The 27,527-nt window shown below is 46.6% G+C and overlaps 1 protein-coding gene across 1 annotated transcript in view; it reads left to right on the top strand.

Moving 5' to 3' along the window:
- The window catches only part of Ercc3 (ERCC excision repair 3, TFIIH core complex helicase subunit), a 33,705-nt gene extending 18,015 nt beyond the window's left edge, over positions 1-15,690 (top strand). Inside the window, exons 11-15 of the mRNA XM_057789001.1 lie at positions 3,779-3,875; positions 6,501-6,618; positions 8,050-8,168; positions 10,052-10,204; positions 12,297-15,690. Of these exons, the coding sequence (XP_057644984.1) occupies positions 3,779-3,875; positions 6,501-6,618; positions 8,050-8,168; positions 10,052-10,204; positions 12,297-12,428 (619 nt within the window). The 3' untranslated portion in view covers positions 12,429-15,690. The remainder of the gene's footprint in view (positions 1-3,778; positions 3,876-6,500; positions 6,619-8,049; positions 8,169-10,051; positions 10,205-12,296) is intronic.
- Positions 15,691-27,527: the final 11,837 nt, after the last annotated feature.

Below are 27,527 nucleotides of genomic sequence, written 5' to 3'. Positions count from 1 at the left end.
AAAGGAAAACATTTAGTTGGGGTGGCTTGCTTGCAGTTCAGAGGTTCCGGTCATTGTCATCATGGTGGGAGATGGTGGTGTGCAGGCAGACATGGTTCTGGAGAAGTATCTGAGAGTTCTGTATCTTGCAGGCAACAGGAAGTGATCTGACACACTGGGCAGTGTCTTGAGCATATGTGAGACTTCAAAGCCCGCCTCCACAGTGGCACACTTCCTCCAACAAAGCCACACCTCCCAATAGTGGCACTCCCTTTGGGGGCCATTTTCTTTCAAACCACCACACCCTGGAACCCATCTTCACTTTCCAGGTCCATTCTCTTATTGCCCATCTCCCTTCTCTTCCCAACATGTTTTATTTTCTTGCTTTTGAAATAATACTGTGGACTCTGGGCCTTGTTTATTCTTAGCTTGTGGCAAAAGCCCTGGTATGTGTCAGAGAACTTCCAGGCGTCTCCGTCTTCCTATCTTCGTTGCAGTCCACTGCAGGACGCTGATGCTTGTGACAGTGGGAATGGGCAGAGGGCACAAGCAAATTCCCATCTGTGTGACCACAGGAAGGCGGTTTGCCACTCTGAACCTCTTTTGCCTCTTGGTCACGTTGAGCTGCTCCACTTATCACAGACAATGCTCGTGCCTGGCGTCCTTGTTCACTCCCAGTGAGAATCCCGTCATGGTAGGGCTGGCACCTCGTTCCGTTTCCTCTTAATTCAAGGGCCTGCAGCTGTACGAGTTATTTTCCAGATGGATGGAGGACTTTAAAAAGGAAGCCCTAAACCTGCTCTGATGAGTGTGGCTTCCCAGCTTTTTCTCTAGCATGATATGCAGAAAATGTTAGGGTTATCCGGGGCCCTGGATCCTCACAGTGCCAGGGACATCTGGGCTGTCCAAAGGCCCCTGTCTGAATGTGCAGCTGTTCAGGCCCTGCCCAGCCTCCCCACAAATGAGAAATTTGATTGTAGGCACACTATGGGACACAGTGCATGAGACAGATGCTGTGGGCCCAGGCTGTGCACAGCTACTCTAGGGCTCCTGACCTGACCTTGAGTTCCCATGTAGAAATTGGGAATCTGCAGTCTGCCTTTTGCATTGTTTTATGAAGTATCCAGTTCAGTGGTGTGTCCACAGTACCTGGTGCCTGTTGTAGCTATTACTGTCACCAAGAAGCCCCAGAAACAGGCCACCAGTATTCCCAGAAAGAAAGCAAGGGAATGGCTCCCAAGTGCATGGGGAAGTAGACAGCAAGGTTGTCAGATAGCCTTTGCCCTGTGGTGGAAAGCTGAAAACAAAAGAGACCAAGTGTTAAGGGAGAACAGCTCAAGGCTGGTTCCTTTCTGCTCACTGCTTGAAGGAAGGACTCCAGCGTCTTCATTTTCAGCTGCCCTTTGGCTAGGGTGCAACAGTGTTTTTCTTGCTTGTTCCCACCACTCAAGGATTCTGCTTGCTGTAGACTCTGCCTCGAGCTATAGACCCTGAGGCAGGAAAAAGCAAAGCTGAAAAGGTGCTAGAATTCATGATGCTCACAAGTTTTGTTGGTACCCAGAAGACAGGCAAGAGAATCATGAGTTTGAGCCAGCCTGGCTACATTGCAATTTCCAGACCTATGAAGCCATATCTTAAAACAAAACAATACACAACTAAACCAACCAGAAAAACAAAACAAACAAACAAGAGAAGGAATTGTGGAGGGTGGTGAGCCTGGGCCTGTACTCCAGGGGAAGGAGGGGGAGGGGTGTTGGTGGGAAGAGAGGTCTGCAGCACTCGGTGTGTACTCCAGGGGAAGGAGGAGGAGGTGTTGGTGAGAAGAGAGGTCTGCAGTACTCAGTGTCACAGCTCTGCTGACGTGCCTACATGACAGGGCTTCCTCAGGTGTTAGCTGCTGGACTTTGAGGGCAAAAAGCCAGACTTCAGCAGTCCTAACGGACAAGGATTGGTGAAAAACAGAGACAGGTTTATTTAGTCAGTGTGTTTTGGCAAGAGAAGTAGGAGGTGTCCAGTGGCCCGAGGTTCATCCACCTAAGAGACAGGACTGAGGCACACATAATTAAGCAGTTCTGGCCAAGTCATGATCCAGCATCCTGGTATCAGCCTGCGTCCTACATGGTGGGCTGATAAGTTGTGAATGGGTGTTATACCTGGCTCCTGCGGCTCACCAGTTCTAGGATATGTAGTCTTCCCATTGTAGACAGTTATGCTCACAATCATGTGTGGAGGGGTTGTCTGTCCTGCCACAGGCTTTGTTCTTCTCTAATCCAAGGAGAATGTGAGTGTAGGACAGTAACATCTGTACTTCATCCTTTTTGGTTGTTGTTCCTTTTTTTTCTTGAGTATTTTACATTTATTGAAAATAAATTATTTTCTCATAGAATATATCTTGATTACAGTTTCCCCTCCCTCTTCTTCTCTCAGCTCCCCCTTCCTCTCCACATCCACTCTCTTCTGTCTCTCATTAGAAAAGAACAGGCTTCTGAGAGAACAACCAAACATGACAAAATAAAATATAATAAAATAAAACAAAACCCATGACATTCAGGCTGGACAAGTGTGCCTTCATCCTTTGCTAGGATGAGACAGGTTGGGTAGGCAGACATTCCTAAGCAACTGTCATGGTGTCTTAGTTACTGTTCCATTGCTGTGAAAAGATGAGATGCCATGACCAAGGCAACTTATAAAAGGAGTGTTGAATTTGGACTGGTGGAGTGAAAAAGAGAGAGCTTATAATGGTGGAGAAGGCATGGCAGTAGGAACAGCTAAGCGCGCCCATCTTGATCCTCAATTAGGAGGCAGAGGGGGCACTAAAATGATAGGAGACTTGAAACCTCAAACCTGCCCTAGTGGTCCGCCTCCTTTGACAAGGACACAGTTCCCAGTCCTTCCCAAACAGTTCCACCAACTGGGGACCAAATCTCCAAACATACGCACCTGTGGGGCCCATTCTCATTCAAACCACCACACATGTTTATGCATAGTCAAGCAGAATTTATCCTTAAGAAAAGGACACAGGCCTGATGGTGGTGGCACACACCTTTAATCCCGGCAAAGGCAAGCAGATCTCTCTGGGTTTGAGACCAGCCTGGTCTATAAGAGCTAGTTCCAGAACAGGCCCCAAAGCTACAGAGAAGCCCTGTCTCGAAAAAACTAAAAAGAAAGAAAGAAAGAGATTGGGGGGGGGAGAAAGAAGAAAAGGAAGGAAGGAGGGAGGGAGGGAGGGAGGGAGGGAGGGAGGGAGGGAGGGAGGGAAGGAAGGAAGGAAGGAAGGAAGGAAGGAAGGAAGGAAGGAAGGAAGGAAGGAAGGACACAGGTAGACAGATCTCTGTGAGTTTGAGGCTAGCCTGGTCCACAGAGCTAGAGCTAGTTCCAGGACAGCTAGGGCTGGTATACAGAAAAACCCTGTTTTGAAAAACAAAACAAACGAAAAAAAAAGGAGAAAGAAGAGGACACAAACATAAAATGCAAGCAAAGATGCCAAGCTTGCACCCTGCTTTAGTTACCTTGTGAGCCCAGGTGAGCAGTCAGTGCTTTTCCCAAAAGCGGTTTCTTTCTTATTTTTTCTTTCTTTTTTCTTTCTGTTTTTCGAGACAGAATTTTTCTGTAGCTTTGGGGCCTGTCCTGGAACTAGCTCTGTAGACCAGGCTGGCCTCAAACTCACAAAGATCTGCCTGTCTCTGCCTCTTGAGTGCTGGGATTAAAGGTGTGCGCCACCACCGCCCAACTAGCAAAAGCAGTTTCTAATCCCATGTGTGATCCTGTGTTGTTTCTAAAACCCGTTGTTATTTTCTAGACCTTTCATCTATGGGCCCACGTCCCAGGGAGAGAGGATGCAGATTCTCCAGAACTTCAAGCACAACCCCAAAATCAACACTATCTTCATCTCCAAGGTATGTGGCACTGATGGTGGGCCCGTGAGGTGCACCTGAGCTCTTGGACATGGTTCATACCTGCTAAAGCCTCCTGTGCTTGCTTTCCAGCCCAGGATGACAGCTAGGGAGTAGTAGCTCTGGGAAGTGTGAAATGACGGAGGGTTCTTATGTCGTATAGGTCATGTGTGGGGACGTTTTGCGCCTCGGGTTCGCCCCACATCTCCCTAGGAAGCAGAGATTTGAATTGTATTTCCTTTACAGAAGGCACTAATGTGCGCCTACCTACTGTGGCGAAAGCAGGCATTTGGTTGACGCTTCCTTTTTGGAGCTGGAGGTGCTGGATTTGGGGAAGCTTCTGTCCTGGTACCTGATGTGCCTTGATGGTGGGTGACCAGTGCCACAGTGGATTTGGTCGACCAAGCTTCAGTGTGGTGTCACTGCCACCATATTATCCAGGGTTTTTCTTCTGTTTGTTTATTATATTCTGGTTTCTAGCACTTGCTGGTCTTGGAACTCACTTTGTAGACCAGGCTGGCCTCTGCCTTCTAAGCACTGGGATTAAAGGCGTCCTCCCTCTCTCCCTCCCTCCCTCCCTCCCTCCCTCCCTCCCTCCCTCCCTCCCTCCCTCCCTCCCTCCTTGTCTTTATTTATTTATATTTATTTATTTATTCAGCTGTTGTTGTTTTGACTTTTTGAGACATGGTTTCTCTGTGTAGCCCTGGCTATCCTTGACTCACTCTCTAGACCAAGGTGGCCTCAAACACAGAGATCTTCCTGCCTCTGAAGTGATGGGATTAAAGGATTGTGCCACCACTGTCTGACCCAGTGGTGTAAAACAAGTCTTTTTAACCTTTTTTTCACTCATGATCTCTTTTCACCCAAGACATTTTTATGTGTGTGAAAGTCTGGGGCTTGGGTTCAGCAGAGACTGCAGTGGATGTTCTTTTGTTTGTTAGGAGAGCCCCTACATAATGGGCACACACATAGATGGCAGCAGCATGGCAGGGTGGGAGTCCTGGAAGACAGTTTCACACCACAAGCCTGCCACCAGGGAGGAGTGGGTGGGTCCAGTTGCTAGGGCCAGGGAGGTGTAGCCCTAGGTACATTTGTTCAGTTAACTGGCTCAAGTCTGACATCCTGAAGTCTGTGCGCTTTTTTTGGGAAGTAACAATGGCACCTGTCACTCCTGGAATCTGGGTTCCTGGTTTACAAACTCATAAGCACATACGAATCTGTCTCTGTAGTGGCCAGGATCCCAGAACTAACTACAGCAGTGGAGACTGTTGTTAAAAATGAAAAGGAATTCTCCCATCGGTGTGGTGGACTTGCTTGCTGCTTTTACTGAAGATTAGATCTTAGTGGACACCGCAGGATATAGAAGATTCTATTGTAGACTGTAGAACATTGTCGGTGTTTTTCAGAGTTGATGGACTCTTTTTTTTATAATTGTCAATGCTGAGAATGCAGTTTTGCGTAAATACGTAGTTCAAAACAGCAGAAGTGTGCTTGGAGCCATTCCAGAGATTGTTGGAAATTCTGTTCTAATCCTAAGCCCAAATTTACTGAATGATTTTTTTTTAAAATGAAATTCAGGAGTTAAGCATTAAAACAACAGTTTTTAAAGTTAAGCATTCTAACACAAAGATGTACTAATTCAACAGTCACATGCTTGGGGATGATTATAGGAAAATACCAAAGCCTTTGTTTTCCGTAATGACACCATCGTAGAAGAACAGAGAAGTTTGTACGCACAGTTGAGGTTTTCAGCAACTTTTGTTTGTTTTGCAAGGTGAGGACAAGCACAGAGCACAGTGTGTGCGTTGTGTGTTTGGAACCGAGGCTGTCTGTAGTGAGAGTGTGCACTTGATAAACACTCAGAAACCTTTAAAATTGTTTACTCACACCTGTTCACTCATTTTTTTGGGAGAGGGGTAGCACAAATTTGCCATGTTGTGTGTGTGGAGGTCAGAGGACAACCTGTGGGAATTGCTTCTTTCCTTTTGTTCCATGGGTCCCAGGGATTGAAACGAGGTCTTCAGATTGGGAGGCAAGCACTTCAGACACTATAACCCATAGCTTCAGAAGCTGCCATTTAGATTCAGGTGAAGAAGGAACTAAAGTCTAGAGGACAGGCGTATTTCCAGTCTGGTGCTCATGGCCAGGAACACTCTTCCCGTTTGTGGCTGGGGACCTCTCTGGGCTGAGACCCCAGCTGAGGAGCTGGTGCTCAGTGAGGTCTGTGTGCGTGGTGCCCTTCGTTGTCTGTCTTGTCCCACCTGTGCTGCTCCCGTTGTCACCAAGTAAGACGGGTTTTTGTACAGACCCATCCATTTCTACAGCACAAAGAGAAAAGTTGTGGCTAGGTTCTGGAGCGGTCACTCTGAGGTCCACTGTGTCCCCACTGTCTGCATCGGCAGGACCTTGATAAGAGGAAAAGAGGATGTTTCTCTAGACTATCTCCAACACTAACTTCAAGTCTCACCCAGGGATGGATGGGGAGGTTGCTTAGTGGGAGAGCACATGCTTGGCCTGCCTGAAGCCCTAATTCCATTCCCAGAATACATAAATTGAAAACTTAAATCTGGACTAGTTGATGGTCTTTTGTTCTTAGCGTTCCCTATATAAAACTACTTATTTCTGCAGGTCGGTGACACATCCTTCGATCTGCCAGAAGCGAACGTCCTCATTCAGATCTCCTCCCACGGTGGCTCCAGACGGCAGGAAGCCCAGAGGCTGGGGCGCGTACTCCGAGCCAAAAAAGGTAAAGGCCGCCTTTCCCCTGCTGCCTCAGGCAGGTTAGGAAGAGTGGGGGTGAGCTGCTGGGTGTCCAGTCACAGTGTGCTCTTTGCTTCAAGCTGGGAGACCTGGATGGGAAGGGCCCAAAGCAGAGCTCAGAGCCCAGAATCTTCATTACTTCTCATGCCACGGGGGTCCATGTTCTCCATGGTATCTTTAAATGGCTTTTATTTTATTTTTATTTTTGGTTTTTCAAGACAGAGTTTCTCTGTAGCTTTGGAGGCTGTCCTGGAACTCACTCTGTAGACCAGGCTGACCTTGAACTCACAGAGATCTGCCTGCCTTTACCTGCCAAATAATTAAAGGCATGCGCCAACACACCTGGCTTGATGGACTGTTTTTACAAGTAACTTCAGCTCCACTGGATCTTAACACCCTCTTCTGGTCCTATTTATTTATTTATTTATTTATTATGTATACTGTATTCTGTCTGTATGCCTGCAGGCCAGAAGAGGGCACCAGACCCCATTACAGATGGTTGTGAGCCACCATGTGGTTGCTGGGAATTGAGCTCAGGACTTTTGGAAGAGCAGGCAGTGCTCTTAACCACTGACCATCTCTCCAGCCCCCTCTCTTCTGGTCGTTTTAAGTGCATACACGTGGCATCTACTCACACAGACATGCAAACATACACGTCAAATCAGAAATAAAATCTGAAGTTGAACACTGCTCTGGCCTCCACACTGTGGTCCTCTCATGACAGCTGTCTCTCTGTTCCCACTCTCGCTTTTCAGGGAAGCCTCTTCTTCCCTTTAAGGCCTCCTGTTTCTACCACCGTATATTGTAGCGTTTCTGTCTGATTGCTTTCCTTCCACCATACCATGTCAGGGTCTCTAACCTGAAAAACCTCGGATGCACGCCTCTCAAGACACCTTGGCCGAGGCAACTGCATGGTTCCCTGCACGCATTGAGACACAGCCATGGCCTGAGGCTCTCTCGTTATACTAAACCTCATTTCTGAAAGGAACTTGCGTGTTTGCTTTCCTTTGCAGACCAATTGCTGTGGCCCTTTGATGGTTGTTTTAACAGGTTTCCGGGATCAAACTCAGATCACCAAGCTTGGCAACATGAGCCATTATCTGCTTTACCGTCTCCTTGTCCTCTTTGTTTCTTTTTAAGTTTATTTGTTTTTAGGTTTGCCATGCTGGGGATTAAACCCAGGCCCCCTTTAAGCATGTTAGGGCAAATTTCCTGCTGCCGAGCAATGTCCTCAGCCCTCTTCTTCCCTCACTTGATGGTGATCTTCAGAGCAGACGGAATGTTAATTTTGATGACATCCCCTGCAGTCAGGGCGATCACACACTGGGTAAAGAGCTTGCCCACTGCAGTGCTGGCTTGTAGCCGGGACCCCGTGTTTCAGCGACTAATGTGGATTTCATCTCACCTTTGTCCTTAGGGATGGTTGCGGAGGAATACAATGCCTTTTTCTACTCGCTGGTGTCCCAGGACACGCAGGAAATGGCTTATTCTACCAAGCGACAGAGATTTTTAGTAGACCAAGGTTACAGCTTTAAGGTATGTGTTTGTTTTCTTTTGGTTAGACTTTGACAAAGATGGGGGCACCAGCCTGGGACAACACTCATGCAGGCTTCTTGCTCTCTCGTCTCTGTAAATTGCTGGGGAAGCACTGTACTAATAGTCCTGAGGTACCAAAGCCCTACGGTCACTGAGAATTTGAACACCTGGGGTTCCTTCTTGGAGATGTCTTCCTTAGCAGGAGAGGCCTGGTCCAAGGTTCTGTGTGAGGGATGAATGGAATGTCTTTAGAAGCAGAGAAGAAAACCCCTACTGTGGCCTACTAATAGGCTGTCGTTGGGATGCTGCACCCCAGGGTCTTAGTGTTAGGTTCTCTAAATGAACAGAGCTGATGTGATAGATGTGTTTATCACTAGATTGGCTTGCTCTGTGTGGTCTGGGTAGTTCATCAAAGCTGCATGTCTCAGCGGGCTCAGCCTGGCCTGGTTATTTAGTGCTGACTGCAGAAGTGGGACAGATGGACTGGACAGTGAGAGCGAGGGCAAGCAGGCCAAAGCAAGTTCCCCTTTCCATGCCCTTTGCTCTGAGCTGCCACTAGAAGGTCCGCATCTTCTGGATTTAGTGTGGATCTTTCAGCTTCAAATAAGCTGAGTGCCCAGCAGCTTGCCTTTAGTTCATTCTGGATGTAGTCAAGTTGACAGCCAAGATTAGCCGTGTCAGGTGTCCCTGTGTCACATCTGCTTGTGCCACGCTGAAGTTCCAAAGGAGTGACTCCACCTAACATAATCAGCCACCCATGTGTGGCCACATACAAAACACATTGTGTCTTTTTTTAATAGATGGCAGTCCCTTTAGTAATGCTGTTTTTCAGTGTTCATGACAAATGTCCTGATACAGATTTGCAGCTCTTAACCACTGCTGTTATCTCAGATGATAAATAAACAAAGAAAGAAAATAACAACATCTGCTTGCTGTGTGTGTCTGCTCTTAAAATAGGGCAGAAGCAGCCTTACTGTGTGTGTCTGCTCTTAAATAGGGCAGAAGCAGCCGCTATTCAGATGTATTTTCTCTGGTCTCCGAGCATGGGTGAGATTTCCATTATTAGCCTTCAGTAGAACAGCTCTGCCACACTTTAGCTGTGAAGTGGGTTCCTTGGTCAGAGTTAATGCAAGCAGGCCAGCTGTTAGGCTCCTACCTTGACTTCCCTCATTGGTGGACTGTGGCCTGGAATGTAAGGCAGATAAACCCAGCCTCCCCCACGGCTGCTTTAGGTCAGGGGGTTTATCAAAGCAACACACATGAGACCAGGAGGACATTTTGCTTCTGAGAGAAAATCTGGTCAATTATTTTTAAATTTTTGCTATGAGTATTTTGCTTGCATGTGTGTCTGTGTACCATGTGTGTGCCTAGTGCCTACAGGGGCAAGAAGAGGGTTTTGGGTTCCCTGGAATGGAGTTATAGACGGTTATGAGCCACCATGTGAGTATTGGGGACTGAGTCCAGGTCCTCTGGAAGAACAGCCTGTGTTCTTGTCTCCTGCGCTATCTAGTCCTGGTCAGTAAATTCTTTACATCTTTTATAAATAAAGTACTCCTTGCCCAGGTGCCAGGTAGTGAGTGGTTGGAGTGGCCTTGCATGTACCTTTCCGTGTTTCCTGCCTTCCTGGTTCAGAGATTCCTCTTGTGGAGTGCCCATGTTTTCCTGCCTTCCTGGTTCAGAGATTCCTCTTGTGGAGTGCCCATGTTTTCCTCCCTTCCTGGTTCAGAGATTCCTCTTGTGGAGTGCCCATTTGGAGTGTCCTAGTCTCTGTCTTAACCAGTAGTCGAGCTCTGGTTGGACCAGGAGGTGGGAAGAGGTGACCAGGAGCAGGTGCAGTGGGGATTTGGAGGTGAGCACAGCAGTGTCTGCCATTGCTCCTGTAGGTGATCACAAAGCTCGCTGGCATGGAGGAGGAAGAGTTGGCATTTTCCACCAAAGAGGAGCAGCAGCAGCTCCTGCAGAAGGTCCTGGCGGCCTCTGATCTGGACGCAGAGGAAGAGGTGGTGGCTGGAGAGTTTGGCTCTAGATCTGGCCAGGTGAGTGGAGAGAGGGGTCCTTCTGGAGGGTATCCACTGTATGTGGGCATGTGTATATACATAATATGCTCACATGTGCACACACACACAAGCCTGTGAGCATGTGAGCAAGTAGGATTGGGGGGAAAGCTAAAAATTCTGAAGAAACAACCCCATTATTTTTTAAGTGGGTCTCCTGTAAATGTGTCATCAGATAGAGGGGCTTACTGCAGCAGTGACTGGGATCCCGTCTGTCCATACGACAGCCTGGTAACTGGGGCCCGGGATGACAGTCCTGCAGGCTCTCAAGCTAGTGAGTGCTCTATCTGTTGCTCTGGGGTTTCCTGGCTCACCCTGCTTTCCTCCTCAGTGAGAGAGCTCAGCCTTCAAGATGAGTCTTGAACTCAAACCGTAGTTTCAGTGCATGGGAAACCCTAGAGTTCTCTAAAAAGACTTTGCACACATTAGTAAGCAGCCTCTGTGCCCAGGCATGAGTGCAGTGTAATCAGTGGATACATGATGAGGAGTCTGGCCCTCTAAGGAGGGGAGTGCAACTGAATCAGCTGCTGCAGGCATGCCCATTTCCGAAATCAGTGATAGTGAAGCCAACAGGGAAGCGTTAGCGAGAAGCAGCAGCTGCTGCTTGGGCGGGTGCTAGCAAGGCCCAGCCGAGACCTTTCTCATGCCAGGCGGTCTGCGTGTTAGTCCAGGGTTGCCAAGGTGACTTTCAGATATTAGTCCAGGTGACCCTGAGATAAGCCTGAGGAGGACGTGGGGTGAGTTCTCAGGTGCCGGTGCAAATTGGCTCTGCGCCAGACCTCTGGCCTGTGTGGTTGCTGTTCACACCCATCTTTGTTTTTATTGTGTGTTGTGTTTTTGAGATAGGTGTCACTGTGTAACTCTGTCTGGCCTGGAGCTCAGAGAGATCTTCTGCCTCTGCTTCTCAAGTGCTGGGATTAAAGTTGTGTGCCTCCTCTCCAGCTCCACACCCAGCTTTAGAGCAGAATTGGCCACCCCCATTTTACAGACACTCAAATTTGCCCATGGCTTTGGAGCTGAGTCAACCCAGGATTTCCTGGCTTTCCCATTGGTTCACAGCCTTGCATCAACTCTTAGGAGATTTTAAGAGACTCCCGCCCTAACTTTCTTTTTTATTTATTTCTTTATTTAATGTATGTGGGTGTTTTGCTTGCATGTGTGTCTATATACCACATGTGGGCCTGGTGCCCATGGAGGCCAGAAGAAGACATTGGGTCCCTTGGAATCAGAGGTACAGACAGTTGGGAGCTTCCAGTGGGTGCTGGAATTCAACCCCTAGTCTGGAAGAGCAGCCAGTGATCTTGACTGCTGAACCGCCTCTCCAGTTCCAGGCCACCCTAACTTTAAGATTCTGTGCAGGGACTGAGAATGTGCCTCGGTGACAGAATGTCTGTCTACAGTGCCAGGCCCTGGCTTTTGCCCTCAGAACCACAAAAGAAAGAAAAGTTTTCATTAAGGGAGCCGTTGCAGTGCTCTGTTCCGTCAGTGCCTGGGCAGTGTTCTAGTTCCATTTTTCTTAGGAGATGCAGTTGGCTCAAGAGACGCTCTTGTGCCTCGGTTTCCTATGCTGTAGGTTAAGTCTGTAATTGTTGCAGGGTCAGGGGTGTTAGTATATATGCAGTGCCTAAGACACAGAAAGTGAAAGGCAGAAGGCTATTTTAAAATTTATTATGTGTATCTGTGTGCATACGGGTGTGTGTGTTTTATGTGTGGAGGGCACATTTCTGGAAGGCAGAGGACAGTCTTTGGAGTCTTTTCTCTCCTTGTGCCTCTTTGTAGGTTCTGGGGATCAAACTTGGGTTGCCCTGTTTGCACTGCAAATACTTTTACCCCACTCACCAGGCCACAGAGTGTTATTTTAAAAACAGTGTATTGAAATGATTGGGGCTTCAGCTTAGCTGTAGAGTGCTTACCTAGCATGCACAAGGCATTAGGTTCAATTCCCAACATCACCACATGTGTGTAAACGCGCGCGCGCACACACACACACACACACTATTGAATTTGATTATGAATGTTATAAAACGCCCTTCCTTTGGTGATTAACCTCGCCTGGTTCCCCTCCTCCCCACAGGCATCCCGACGCTTTGGCACCATGAGCTCTATGTCTGGGGCAGATGACACTGTGTATATGGAATACCACTCCTCCCGAAGCAAAGTTTCCACCAAGCACGTGCACCCACTTTTCAAACGCTTTAGGAAGTGACACCCACCCTGTTACTCAGTTGAAGACTGGCTGCCTGGATCAGGGTTGAAAAAAAGACTTCTCAGTCTTTTTCTCCAAGTCTATGTGCTCTCCTACTGTTGATCTAATGCAACACCTATTGACTGACTGCTGAGACTCTATCAGTGTTAGGGCTTTGACGCTGCCTTCATGGGTTGCCCAGGCTTGAAGGAAGGAAAGAAGGAAGGAAGGAAGGAAGGAAGGAAGGAAGGAAGGAAGGAAGGAAAGACTGTTTTTGTTTGTTTCAAACTTTTTGAGAGTGGATCATTTCTTTATATAAAAGGTATACCATTTAAGGCACATTTGTCTTTATTCTGCTGAATAAATTTAAAAAATGGAATTGGTGGGCCCTGGAGCTGGAAGGAGAAGTGGACGCATGTTCCTGTCCTCACCCAGAAGCCATCTCCAACTGACAGCCACTTGAAAATGATAAGTTAGTGTTCTCCAAGGGAAACAGACTCTTCCTACGGGTAGGCCCCATGCCAACAGGAAATGAACTCAATGGCATCCTCAGAGTTCCCTGTCTCATAATTATGTCTCAGGGCTTTCCTTTCTCTAGTATAAAAACAAATGGAATTTAAGCTCTGTATAAGTCAGGGCTCTCTAAAGGAACAGAACTGATGGAAATTGATTAAGCTAACTTACTTTGAAATATTAACAACCTGAGAGGTTTTAATATTCCACACTTGAGAGTCTGAGGATACGGTGGTGGTCCCTCAGTCCCTGAGGCTCAGTGCCTCAGCATCTCAGTCTGGAGCTAAAACTGTGTGTGGGAGGATCCTGGGTAGCTGCTGGTCCGTAGGGATGGAAGCCTGCAAATGCTGGTTTGGATCTCAGCAAAGGAATTGGCAGCATTGGTAAGAAGGCTGGTGGCGGGCTGGAGAGATGGCTCAGAGGTTAAGAGCACTGCCTGCTCTTCCAAAGGTCCTGAGTTCAATTCCCAGCAACCACATGGTGGCTCACAACCATCTGTAATGAGGTCTGGTGCCCTCTTCTGGCGTGCGGGCATACATGCAGACAGAATACTGTATACTTAATAAATAAATAAATATTTTAAAAAAAAAAAAAAGGCCCGTGGCAGGAGGGAAGGTCAGTCAGCAAAGGGTGAGTGACCCTCCCTCTATGGGCAGCCACACCTCTGTTAGTTCCAGGCCACAGCAGATGGAGCCACGCTTGGGGGCGGCTCCTCCCACGTGGGTCGCTTCATTTGCAATTCTCTACAATTGGTGCACATAATTCGAGGCAAGCCGACGCTACAATGCTTAGTATTGATCATGAATTTGAGAGGCTCTAAAATCACCTAGGAGGGCTGGAAAGATGGCTCAGCCGTTAAAGGCTGGGCTCCCAACCAAAACTATAAAATCACCGAGGACACATCCATGGGTCTGTCTAGAAAGAAGTTTCTATATTGGGAGAATTGTGGGAAGACCCACCCCAAACACTTGGCTCCATCATATGGGCTGGGATCCTGGACTAAAATACAAAGGAAAAAGCCGGGCACCAGCATTGCTCGGTCTCTGCTGCTTGTGAACAGCTGCCGCCTGGTCCTGCAGCCATGACTGACGCCTGATCCTGCCACCATGAGTGACTGTACCCTTGAACCTGGGAGCTGAAGTTTAAAAGGTATTTTGTCCCAACACAGTTCCTGAGACTGCATTACAACACCAGGGGCTGCTACATGCTGCTCCTGCTGCCTCTGTGCTGAGGGATGCAGATGCTGCCAAATGCCAGGGCTGCGAGAATCCTCACCTCCCTGCGATTGCTATCCTGTTTTAAATTTTTAAGAACTTGTGTGTGTGTGTGTGTACATGCACGCACATGTATGCCTGCACAAGCCAGAAGTTGATGTCAGTTGTCTTTTCTCAGCCACCCCGCCTTTCCTTTTTGAGACAGCTGTCTCACTGAACCTGGAGCTCACTAGGCTAGAAAGCTCCCGGGATCAGCTGTTTCTGCCCGGCACCCAGCGCTGGGGTTATAAGCGTGCACTACTGTGCCCAGCTTTTTAATATAGGTTCTGAGGCTCAGGCAGGTCCTCTTGCTCGGGGCAGGTGCTGTCTACCAAGCCAGCTCATCAGGCTGCTGTCTTCTGCTGCATTCGGGTTCTTTTCTAAGGAGCGTTGCCTAACTTGAGCTCTCAAAGTTTAAGGTTTTATAGTTTTTTCTACTACATTTCGTCTTCTGATCTATCATGAGTTAATTGTTTTTCAGTGCCGGGTGTTGAACCCAAGGCCTTGGACATGCTGTCATTGATTGAACCATATCCTCAGGTCTTGAGTTACTTACTGCATAGTCAACGGGTAAAGTCCTACTCCATTCTTATGTGCGTATATCTAGTTGTACCACTTACGTAGGATATTCTTTCATTCAAATTGTATTGGTTTCTTTTTCAAAAAGGAGTTGACTATGGGCTCCAGATTTATTTCTGAACTCTTGATCCTCTCCCACTGATGGAGATGTCTGTTTTTGTGCTAGTACCATACATCTTGGTTACTGAAGTGTGCTGGTTAGTTTTGTATCAGTGGGCAGTAAATTAAAGTCATCTGGGAAGAGGAAACTCAGTTGAAGAATTGCCTCCTTCAGATCGACCTGCGGGCATTTCCACAAGGGATTGCCTTGATTAACGACTGACGTGGGAAGGCCAAGCCCACTGTGAGTGGTGCCTCTCTGGGCAGACAGCCCTGGATTATATAAGAAAGAAAACTGCGCAAGTGATAGGAAGCCAGCTGGTGAGCAATGTGTGTGTGCGGTCTCTGCTGCTGTGTGTGCTTCCAGCTCCTGCTTTGAGTTCCTGCCTGGGCTGTCCTGGATGATGGACCGTAACCTGTAAGCCAAATAAACCCTTTCCTCCCCCAGGTTACTTTTGGTCAGAGTGCTTATTAAAGCAACAGAAAAGCAACCTAGGAAACATACCCAGGAGGAAGGTGTGGACATGAGGAAGCCCGGCTTTCAGCTTTTCAGTTCTGTTTTGCTTGTTCTGAGTCTCATTTAAATACAGTTTAGAATCAGATTGTCAGTTTCCACAAAAGAGACTATTCTGATATGAATTGCGTTAAATCCATAGATAAGTCTGCAGAGTATTGCTGTCCTAATGATATTAAGTTCTTGTGACTGTGGGTGTCTGTTTAATGGGTCTCACAAAACCTTTTTCAACAGTGTTTTATAGTTTTCACGCCCAAGTCTTAGTTCTTTCAGTAAGTGTATTTTGTATTTGATTCTCCCCCACTGCCTTTCTCTCTGTGTGTATACATACAGAAACGCACATGTGTGCAGAGAGAATATTATAAAAACACTGGGTGTTTTTATTGCTCTCCGCTTTATTTTTTTAATATTTAAAATTTTTACCTTGACAGTGTCATACATGTATAAATGTATTTTGATCATATCAGCCCTCAACTCTCTCCAGACCTCTACAACAAATCTCCCTCCCATTTTAATGCCTTCTGTTTTATAACCCATTGGGTTCGTATGCAAATAGGTGTGGGCAAAAGCATGGGCAACCCACCAGTGGTTCAGCTACAGAAGATGACTCTTTCCCTGGCAGCATCCACTGCCAATAGCTCCTCCTCGGCCTTCCCCCATCCATGCTGGAGTGATCTTGTGTGAGGCACTCTGGCGCAGTCACCATGGCGTGTCCACAGACAAGATTTCCCAGCACTCCTTCCCATCCTTCAGCGCTTCTGCAGTGCTCCCCGAGCCTTGCGGGGTGTGTACGTGTGCTATAGATGTCCCATTTAGGAGTAAGCGCTTAAAGTCACTGTCTTAGTTACTGTCCTATTGCTGTGAAGAGACAGCATGGCCCAGGCAACTCGTATGAAATAAAGCATTTAATTAGGGGCTTACAGTTTCAGAATCCATCATCATCCTGGTGGGGAACTTGACATTCAGGTAGGTGCTGGAGCCGAAGCTGAGAGCTACATCCTGATTTGCAAGCAGAGAAAGGAAGAGAAACAGGGCCTGACATGGGCTTTTAAAATCTCAAAGCCTACTCCCCAGTGACACACTTCCTCCAGCAAGGCCATGCTATATGAGCTTTTGGGGGCCGTTCTTATTCAAAACACCACAGTCACTTAGTCTCAGTGCATTGATTGGTCAGTCATCACTCATCCATTTACTACTGCCCATTGCAAAAAGCCCTGGCCACCACTGAAAGCGGCACTAAACTATAATATAATCATATTTACAAGGCAGTTTGGCAATTTATCCAGTTAGTCAAACAATAGTAATGGTCACCCCATAGGGTCACAGACTTTTGACCAAGCTTGCCAGGCATGGATTGCCTGCTGTGGAGCAGGCCTCAGATGCAGCCAGAAAGGGGCTGGTTTCCTGTTGGAGCCCATGGGGCCCATGCCACTGCTCTACTAGTGGGTGGTGCATCTGTGTTGGAGCATGCGGGGCCCGTCAACAGATAAGACCGCTGATGACTTTTCCTCCAGTGGTCTACATAGCATCTCGCACTGTGAAAGCTATCCAGCGGTCACCTTGGTTTCTGAGACAGTCTCACTGAACATGGAGCTCACAGAGTCAGCTAGGCTGACCAGGCAGCAAGACCTTGGTATCCTCCTGTCTTTTACCCCTCGAGTGTTGGAATCACAGAAGTATGCTGCTGGTGTGGGAAGTCCTTCTGTATATGTGTTGTTTTTATTGGTTAATGAATAGAGCTGTTTCGGCCAGTGGCTTAGCAGAACAGAGCTGGGCTGGAAAACTAAGCTGAATGTTGGGAGAAAGAAGACAGAGTCAAGGAGAAGTCACGCAGCCGCTGCAGGAAACAGACATCGGATGGAACCTTACCAGTAGGCCACAACCACATGGCGATACACAGATTAATAGAAAATGGGTGAATTTAAGATATAAGAGCCAATAAGAAGCGTGAGCTAATATAATAGGCCAAGCAGTGTTGTAATAATACAGCTTTTGTGTGGTTATTTCGGGTCTGAGCAGTCTCCACCAACAGAATGGTGGCCACTGTCTGGGGCAAGGGTCCACATAAGAACTAAAAAATGCTTAAGAAAAAAAAGGGGAGCTTCTAGGCCCAAGGAAATGGGAGTCGATTGGAGCTTGTTATTAGTCACATATTTTTAGATAGGCTCTGTTTGCTGGCGGCAAGCAGAGACTCAGCTCCTTTAGGAGGTTCCCTGACTCAGCTTTAGTAGCTAGAACTGCAGTTTCTGTAAGGGAAGGCTTCCTGGTTTGTGCTAGTTACACAAACAGTTCTGGCTCTTTTGGGGGGTTGATGCCTGTCACCCACTTCGGGTCCAGATGCTTATGTGCCCACTCGGGGTCAGGACAAAAGTAGCTGAGGCCCACGACTCAGCACTCCCTGCCTGGGCAGGCGGCGGGATTGGGTCAGCTAGGCGTGCACAGGCAGGAGAGTATGGCAGATTCCCACCACCATACACAGATATTTCCAGGCCTCACAGTGCGCTGCATGGCAGATTTAGCTTTTGTTCAGATAAAAAGGGTTTATGTGCTGCATGATGCTTCCAGAGTTGAGGTAGTGAGGACAGCTCCCACCCAGCAGTCTCAGAGGCAGTGAATGTGCCTCTGCCATGTTGGACTGGGCATTAAATTAAAAAAAGGTGCTCCTGGCCAGAAAATAATTACAGATATGCACACAATAAAGACAAAGAAGTTAAAAAACTAAAACAGAACAAACCAAATCAGAGGCACTGTGTCATCCATACACTCACTGGAGCGTGCTCCAACTCTCAGTGGCTGCCCCTTAAACGGAGCTGAGTTCTTCCCACCCTGCACTATTGCCAGAAGCCATCAATTGTGGAGAGCTACTCTTCAGCTTCTTGGCCACACTTTTTAGGAAGCCTCTTGGGTGACTTCCTGTCTACACTGTTAATTTTGGGGCAGGGGTAGGGGCTCTCACAGCCTTCCATGTCCTTCCCTCTCAACTGTGCATCTGCAGTCATCAAGATCCCTTGGTGTTCTGTCTTGCGTGGGTCTGTTGAAGAAAAAGGTCACTCCGAGATGAATTTTAATTTTAGGCTTAGCAAAAGCAGCCAAATGAGCCAGCTTCTGGTAAACTGGCTGCGGGTTGCTTCACAGTCTTTTTATTGTTACATAATTTACACCTTCAGCAAGCGATTTCCACAAAGCCTCTTATCTGGGGTGGCTTGAAGGAACCATTTGCCTAAGCAGGTCTCAGCCATGAGATCTCCTGGTTCTCCAGCTCCTCTCAAATACTAAGTTTTGCAAAGGCTCTGGAATCCTTCAGGAAGAACTTAGGTAAGAATCACTGACTTTAAACAGAAGGTAGTTCAAAGCACTGGCACTCCGGAATTCGGTGTCTCCAGTGTCTTCGTTGAATCTCTCGCGACAGACATCCCAGCAAAAGCACTCTCCTTGCTCTTCACAGTCAATGAGAGCACTAGCCTCAACACGGTTTCTGGCAACAGCACAGACCAAGAACACGGCCCCCTGCTGCAGTAGGACCTCAGACCCAGCCATGGGTCTGATTTGGGGTCAGCACAGCCAGAATGTCACTGTGCTGTGGGCCATTCAGATCAGTATGCCCCCATGTTAGCAGCACAGCCCACAGCCATCCACATGGCTTCAGATGGTAGCACCTACCGCAGACAGCTGTCTGCATGGCCTTTGGTGGATGGAAGCTTGGGTCCTGGGCTGGGTGTGGGCCTTGGCAGCAGGCTCTCCCTACCAAATTTTTTACTCTTTTATCTGCCTTTAGTCTCAGTCTCGAAGCAGGTGAATCCAAAGCCAGCCTGATCTACCTAGAGAATTCCAGTACAGCCAGGGCTACACAGAGACTCAGTCTCAAAAACAAAGAACTGAGCCGATTGGCAGTGACGCTCGCCTTTAATCCCAGCACTTGGGGAGGCAGAGGCAAGTGGATCTCTGAGTTGGAGGCCAGCCTAGTTTACAGAGTGAGTTCCAGGAAAGCCAGAGCTAACAAAACCAAAACCAAAGAACAGATTGGCTAATGGAGTGAATGCAAATGAAACAACCATTTCTGAAATAGACAAAATTTACATATTTTAATGAGGCTGACTATATAGTTACCCCTATATTTCTAGTCCTTTGTAGTCTATGAACTCTTGTATTTAAATGATTAGAAATGGGACTTTGGAATAAGTCACTGTAGTATTGTCTCTGAAGAGTTCAAGAATAAGAATATAGAGATGCAGATTCCGGAAATAAGAATGTAGGAATAAAGAAATGCAAAGGTGTAAGCCCAGGAGAACGAGAGCAGGCTGTCAGCAGCTTTCTCAACAGCTGAAGGATTAACTGTTAACAGTGGGTTACTCTACAAACCATAGCTCTGTCTGCAAGGTAGAAGCATCCCTCTGCAAACTGAGGGTCAGCTTTTAGAAAACTCCCTGGCCACTCATGACCAACAACTGATGTGAGCTGAGTTAACTTGTGAGGTTTTTTTGTTTGTTTGTTTGTTTTGTTTGTTTGTTTGTGGGTTTCTTTTTTCTTTTTGAGACAGGGTTTCTCTGTAGCTTTGGAGCCTGTCCTGGAACTAGCTCTTGTAGACCAGGCTGGCCTAGAACTCACAGAGATCTTCTCCCTCTGCTTCCCAAGTGCTGGGATTAAAGGTGTGCACCACCACCGCCCAGCTTGAGCTGAGTTAACTTTTAAATGATGGGATGGACCTGACTTTTTGGTTGTGCATTTTCCCACACCCTTACACAAAACTGGCAGTGTCAGGGAGTGCAGAGCTGTGGTAAACACCAGCAGAGAGGGCCAGAAGAAGACAGTGGGCTAAATACAAACACTGGTTTAACAACAACAACAAAAATCCTGTTAATGAGAATTGTAAAAAAGGCAATTTGTATCTAAGTTTTACCCCAAAATTGTAAAAATTCTTTTGTTCATTCCTAATGCTTGCTTCTTGCTATAAAAGGGGGAGTTCGGAAACAGCCCATGGTAACAGCCTTACAAGTCCATCTCTGGCTGTGGTCTCAGCTAGCTGAGAAGCTTTTTCTGCCCCCATGGAGATTTATTTATTTTTTATTTTATTTTATTTTTTTATTTTTTTAGATTTTTTTTTTCCTGGAATAAAGTTTGCTTCTGGTTTAAGCCCAGTGGTGGTGGCACACATCTTTAATCCCAGCACTCAGGGGACAGAGGTGGGTGGACCTCTATGAATTAGAAGCCAGCCTGGTATACAGAGCAAGTTCCAGGACAGGCTTTAAAGCTCCACAGAGAAACCCTGTCTCAAAAAAATAAAACAAAACAAACAACAACAACAAAGAAAACAAAACAAAAACCTTGAAGTCTAGGAATATGTAGTCAGGTGATGGTAACTCTTTAATCCTAGCACTCAGGGAGGCAGAGGCAGGCAGATTTTTGTGAGTTTGAGGCCAGCCTGGTCTACAGAGTGAGTTTCTGGACAGCCAAAGATACACAGAGAAACCCTGTCTCAAACAAACAAAAGCATGACTGTCGTTATTAGAAATAGATGTCTCTTGTATTCTTTGGCTAAGAAGAGTTAACCCTTTTACTTTGTATATCTCCAGATGGAGTAAATGGAATTAAAGTTTAAGCTAGATTATTTTTGTTTTATCTAAATTATACTAAATAATGAGAATATATGTATATATTTATAAAGACAAAAAACTTGCATCTTTTAAACATTAGTTTTGAATAAGATGGGTATTAGGGTAAGCAGAGTAATAACAAATGAAAGGAGATAGTATTTTTATTTGTAGCTTCATTAAAATCAAGACAAGTATTATTTTATTATTTAACAATATGCCAGGTAGGATATTAGATATAAATAATTTTTAAAATCTAATTACAAAAATATTTAAGAAACACAAAAAATGAGAGAAATATTTAGTTCTTCAGGCACTCAGTTGTCAGTGGTGTTGAAGGTCAGCACATTCAGCATTTTCGATGTCCATGGGACTGTGCTCTCGGATGGGGTGAGAAAGTGCCTGCCTCCAGGTGAGTTAGAAGTACCTGGATACAGTCCTGAAATTTAATCAGAATGGAGTCTTTGATGTGATGTCTTTTCTCTCTCTCTCTCTCTCTCTCTCTCTCTCTCTCTCTCTCTCTCTCTCTCTCTCTCTCTCTCTCTCCCTCTTCCTCTCCCTCTCTCAATGGAATCATCTGAGTTTTTGTTGTTGTTTGTTTGTTTGTTTTTAATCTTTTGAGGAAGACTGTAACTAATTTTGAATTTTAGTTATCAAAGTTAAGTCTTGGGGCTGGAGAGATGACTCAGTGGTTAAGAGTATTGAATGTTCTCCCAGAGGACCTGTTGGGTCCAGGGGAATCACGCAAAGATGAGAACACCACCAAGTCTAATAAACCAGAAGCAAACTTTATTCCAGAAACCAGATCCCAGGAAAAACAGAAGTCAACTTAAAAATAAAAAATAAAAAAAAATAAAAAAAACCACCACGGCACACAGAAGCTTATCAGCTAGCTGAGACCACAGCCAGAGAGAGATGGTGTTTGTTAGGCTGTGGCCCCAGGCTGGTTTCTGAACCCACTTTTTATAGTAGGGGCACCAAGCATTAGGTCTGAACAAGGGAATTTTTACGATGTTGCCCTGACCATAGACCCTAAGGAGGGGAGTGAGGTCTAACATCCATGGATAACTAGGCAGCTATTATGAAATATGTTTCAGAGTAGATTACTAATTGCAATAAAACAGGTGTCTTTAGCAATTAGTCAGAAAAGGGACTGCTAGTAATATCAGGGGGTTGATAAATCAGAATAATTGGTTCTTAGGCTGAGAACTTAGAAGATAGCAGAAAGCTTTTCACACTATCTCAAGGTAAAACTCAGATACAGACGGCCATACTTTATAACCTCCAATATCAGAGCTCATTAGTTAAACCAGGTGTTTGCACCATGGTCACTGTTTCTCCTGGTACCCCAGGCAGAAACCCCATGCCTCCGCTTTAATGGTGCCAATTTCCCATAACAGAGACAGTGCCTAACCTAGAGGTCACATATTCGAGAGCTGTGCTACTCTACGGGCAAGAGATAGGAAGCTAGAAAACAGTTTGCTACTACATCCATTTAGTAGTAGCTTCACCCCGAGGGCCCATGAGCTCCCACCGCGGGCTCTTGACCAGATTTACAGTACCAGGTCTCTCTTTCTCTCTCTCTCTCTCATTCCCACTTATTGGGCCCAGAGAGATGGCTCAGTGGGTAAAGTGTTTGCCATATAAGGATCTCACTTCCCCCAAGACTCTGTTTTTTTATTTTTATCTGATTGAATATTGAAGTTATTCTTATTTGATATGAATTTGGTGGCTCCAGTTGGCTTTATTTCCCCAGATTTCTATTCCATTATTTTACTTTTTTCATTTCATGGGATAATTTGCTTAATTATCTCTTACCCCCTCCCACTTTCTCTAATTCCTTGTAAATTGTTTGTTTAGAGATACTGAGTTGCTGTATGGCATTTCTCATTAAGCCTCTGATGTCAACCCTATGTGTTAGTGAGGGTTCTCTAGAAGAACAGAATTGACAGGGTGAATGTGTATCACAAGGGACTTCATTGGATTGTCTTCCGTAAGGATTCAGCAATAGCCACCTGTAGCTATAGGCACTGAGTGTCAGGAAGCCGCTCCATCGTCCGGCACTGGGGGCCTGGAGGTCCCTGGAGAGCCTCTGGCCTTCAGTCCACACTTGAAGGCTGGTGAAAGAAGGTTGTGCTATGGGGACAGAAATGTAGCAACAGATGAGATGAACTTGCCAGAGCAAAGACAAGCAGGCAAAGACCTTTTTCAGCCTCCTTGTATTTGGGCAGCCACTGGAGGGCGCCACCCACATTCAGGTGCTTCTTTCTACTTCAGATAATCTGATCAAGAAAAATCACTGCTGGGAGTGCCAAGTGACTGGTGGAATCAGGGTAGGAACTGAAGCAGAGGCCACGGAAGAGTGCTGCTTACTCAATGAGGGCTATTGAGTACCAACCTCAGTTCCCTCCCAGGGTTCAGACAGAGCAAGCATGGGCACTAGAAAAATATGAGGGTGAAATGAATTCTCCACCATGTACTTTTCCACATCAGTTTCTTTATTGTTCTGCCTCTTATCCTAATTCTCCTGTCCTACTTCTGGTTCTTTTTAGCTGCTGCTGCTGCTGCTGCTGCTTCTTCTTCTTCTTCTTCTTCTTCTTCTTCTTCTTCTTCTTCTTTCTTTCTTTCTTTCTTTCTTTCTCTTCCTCCTCCTCCTCCTCCTCCTCCTCCTCCTCCTCCTCCTCCTCTTCTTCTTCTTCTTCTCCTTCTTCTCTAAATACTCTTTTTGAAGCAATAAAGAAATTGCGGAGTTGTTTCTCATTGGTCAAGAGCACATTCCTAGGGAAAGCAGTTAGGGAGCTGAGTCATTGCCACGGCAACATAAGGTGCCAAGGCCATAGGAACAACAGCGTGACTAGACAGGGTGGGTAACAGGGCCCAATGACAACTTTGAGACACAGATCCATTGTTACCAGACTCGCAAGTGAAGAACTGTCATGACCTTCCTAGGGTGTTCTGCACAGCAGCCTGGCCAGACATCCGTGACTCTGGCCTTGTGCAAGTTCAAGGTTTTAAACTTATAATCTCTTTACAAAAAGCCTTTAGTCTAGTTTGAACTTGCTTTGAGATGAAAGTGAGCTAATTGTGTGCAGTTAGTCTGAGCAAATAACAAAACAGATTTATGTATCCACAATCCGTATGGGACAAATAAATCCAGTTATGAAACGTGTCCCAGTATATAGTCTATATATCAAAATTATACAGCCAAATGAAAAGTCACCCACAGAAACATGTGTGCCCAGTAGATGGGATATTTTCCTTAGATACACAACATGAGCAGTGGGAATACAGCCAAAGCTATTCTTAGGGAAGAAATAAAGATCTTAGGGGAGAAATGAAATGACTCATGAGAAAAATTACAGACAGGAGCAACTGGTTTCCACAGCCAGTGACCCCGCAGCCTTTCCAGGTGGGGCTCCCTATCAGAGAATCACTATCTGGAAGGTCGGCCTGTTGGACACTAGTTGTCACCTGCTGTGTCTCTCATGACCCCTGACACTTATCGTCTTGCTCTCGTGGTTACCCCACCCCCCAGGGCCACCAGCCCAGGAGTGGCATTATCCACAGTCAACTGGACCAACCCCCCCATCAATCATTAATCAAGAAAATGCCCCCAACCCAGACTTGTCTGCAGGCCGATCTGATGGAATTTTCTCAGTTAAGGTTCTCTTTCCCCAGGAGATGGTCTGTGTCAATCTAGCAAGAAAGAAACAAACAAACAAATAACAAAACAAAAAAACTAGCCTACCTCTATCGGTAGCTTTTCAGTTTCCTCTTTGGCAGGTGGGGTCACAGCCCTTAGAACACGTACACCCTGCAGATTCCATGACAAAGGGGAAGAAAGGTTACAGATGAAATCATGGCTGCTGGTCAGTTATGATATGATTCACTGCATCGCGAAGGTCCATGCAGGTGGGGGGAGAAAAGTATCTCAGAGATTCACGGTTGCTGCTCCTTAAGATGAAAGAAGGGCCGTGTTGGAAGGAATAGGAGGGACTTCTGGAATCAGAAAGAAGCTGTGGGAACAGATTCCTCCTTGGGGAAGACAGCCAGTGACACCACATTGCACAGTTTCAGGCCTCGGAGCAAGTGAAGTCGTGCCGTCTTCAGATGCTGAGTTAGAGGTTATTGCTATGTGTGTAAGAGAGAACAGAGCTGGTTGGGAAGCCAGCTCAGCCACTAAAGCCTTGTGTGGACCAGGACTTGTATTTGATCCCCAGAACCCACATTTAAAAGAATTATGTGTGGGAACACGTGTTTATAATCCCAGTGCTGAAAAAAAAAAAAAGTATAATCCCAGTGCTGGGGAGCAGAAGGAGGCAAATCCCTGGGACGAACTGGATAGCCACACAAGCCCATTGGGAAGATGCAGCAGTGAGAAGCCCTGTCTCAAGAAACCAAAATGGACAATGTCCCCAGGCCTCCATATGTACATAAATCTACAGTCCACAAGTGCCCTGAAAATACACACACACACACGAAAATTAATACACCGTCCAAATGTTTGACCCTCAGTTCTTCCTTTTCTGTGAACTCATTCGTACATTTGAAATGACACTAAACCTTTATTCATCTTTTTCTGGTGTTTTGAAACAGAAAGAATGCCCAACGGTGGTTGCACACGCCTTTAATTCCAGCACTTGGGAGACAGAGGCAGGCGGATCTCTGTGAGTTCAAGGCCAACCTGGTCTACAGAGTGAGTTCCAGGATAGGCTCCAAAGCTACAGAGAAACCTTGTCTTGAAAAAAACCAAAAAAAGAAAGGAAAGAAGGAAGGAAGGAAGGAAGGAAAGAAAGAAAGAAACAAAAAAAAAAGAGAAAGAAACAGAAAGGTTTGCATGCCTCTGTCCACCAAGTTGGTGCCAATTGAGCTGAGCCTTCTTTTAGAGTCACAGTGCCCTGGCTCTCTCCATTGCACTCCTTCCCGCTCACCAGTGCGTGCTGAGGGAGCGTGTGGGTTGAAAAGAACACTTCCTCCCCACCTTTTGAGGGCAGACAAAAGTTTGAGAAGGAGCTCGGGGTGAGGATGATGGTGGGCTCCAGGATCAGTGTGTTACAGTGTCGCAGAGGAGGAACTGTCTTAGTCACCCCAATGTTTTGTTTTATGCAGGCTCTGCCTGGTGATTTAGCTCCTGCACAATTAAAACCTCTCAGAAGACCCCCCCACACACATGGTTTATCTCAGACTCTGCCTGGTGGCCAGCAGGGCTTTGTAGTTTGGGGGTACAATGCTGCAGAGAGATAAGGCTGGCCATCACTACCCCGCAGGAGGTATGTCCCACTGTGGGTCCTCCTCAGGGACCACTTTGATGTTGTCATGTGCTAGGTGGTTATGTTAATGTCACCACACACAGATATTTCAATTGCATGCATAGTAAAAGCCTAGCATTACTGTGTCGCTCACAGAAGCCTTCCTGGTTCCGTCATGCTGAGTCACAGACATCATAGGTGGGATTGGGGTGGATAAGACAGTGGGCTAACGTTAGAATGGTGCCCCACCCCCCCCTCTTCAGGGGACCCTAGGATGTTTAAATTAATTTCAGTGTCAGAAAATATGGCCAGAACAAAGCTATGTTCAAGGTGTGTATTTGTGTGTGTGTGTGCGTGTATATGTGTGTGCATGTGTGTGGTATATGCGTGTGTGTATGTGTGTGCATGTGTGTGGTATATGCGTGTGTGTATGTGTGTGCATGTGTGTGCTATATGCGTCTGTACATATGGAGACTGCAGCAGGATGATGGCTGTCTTCTTCTATTGCTGTCTGCCTTGCTGTTTTGAGGGTCTCTCATTAAATTGGTAGCTTCATTAATAGTGGGTTGGCTGGCAAGCTCTCAAGGTTTGCCTGTCTCTGCTTCCCCCAGACTCTGGAGTGCCTGGCTTTTGATGTGGGCGCTGGGGATTGGACGCGGGTACCTGTGTGCAGAGGAAATGCTCTCCCCCAAGCTATCTCCCAGCCCCCAAATAAGGATGGCAAAGAAGAAAACAGCAACATACGATGTTTCAGTGGAGAGAAAAAAACATCCTCCTCCAGGGACTGGGTGTAATTTTCATAAGTGGGTGACTCCAGAGAGGTTGGGGTCCCCTGAGCAAACACCGCTTTCACAAGTCTGCCTGGGGAGCTGTACGTAGCAGGAGTGTTCGCGGTTCAGCAAACAGGTGTAGTGTTTGCTGGTACCCATGACCCAGGCGAACTGAACGTACCACGTTAAAGGCACAGTTGTCTAACCAGACCCCTTTCACTGAGACTCACCCCCAGGCTTGGGAATCCTGCAGGCTGATCTCACATCAGATTCATACAATCCTCTCATGTTCCAGTATTTTCTAGAATGACTCAGAGCTTATCTGAGTACAATACTCCAGAACCCAGCCCTATGTAAAGACACGCAACAGAACCCGAAAAGAGAGGCAATAGGGATAGATTGTTGGTCTTTGCTCGAATCCATAACACACATATCAAAAAATATTTATCCGTTGAACACCTACTGTATACTGTCCGTCTGTAAAACTTGACTTTCTGTGTCCCAGGTTGTGGGACAGGTTAGGCAGGGAGGGAGGGAGGTGTGGGGGTGTACTGG

Source organism: Chionomys nivalis, chromosome 14 (assembly GCF_950005125.1).
Source record: "Chionomys nivalis chromosome 14, mChiNiv1.1, whole genome shotgun sequence".
In the NCBI taxonomy this organism is placed as follows: Eukaryota; Metazoa; Chordata; class Mammalia; order Rodentia; family Cricetidae; genus Chionomys; species Chionomys nivalis.
This window is presented reverse-complemented; position numbering and strand designations above follow the sequence as displayed.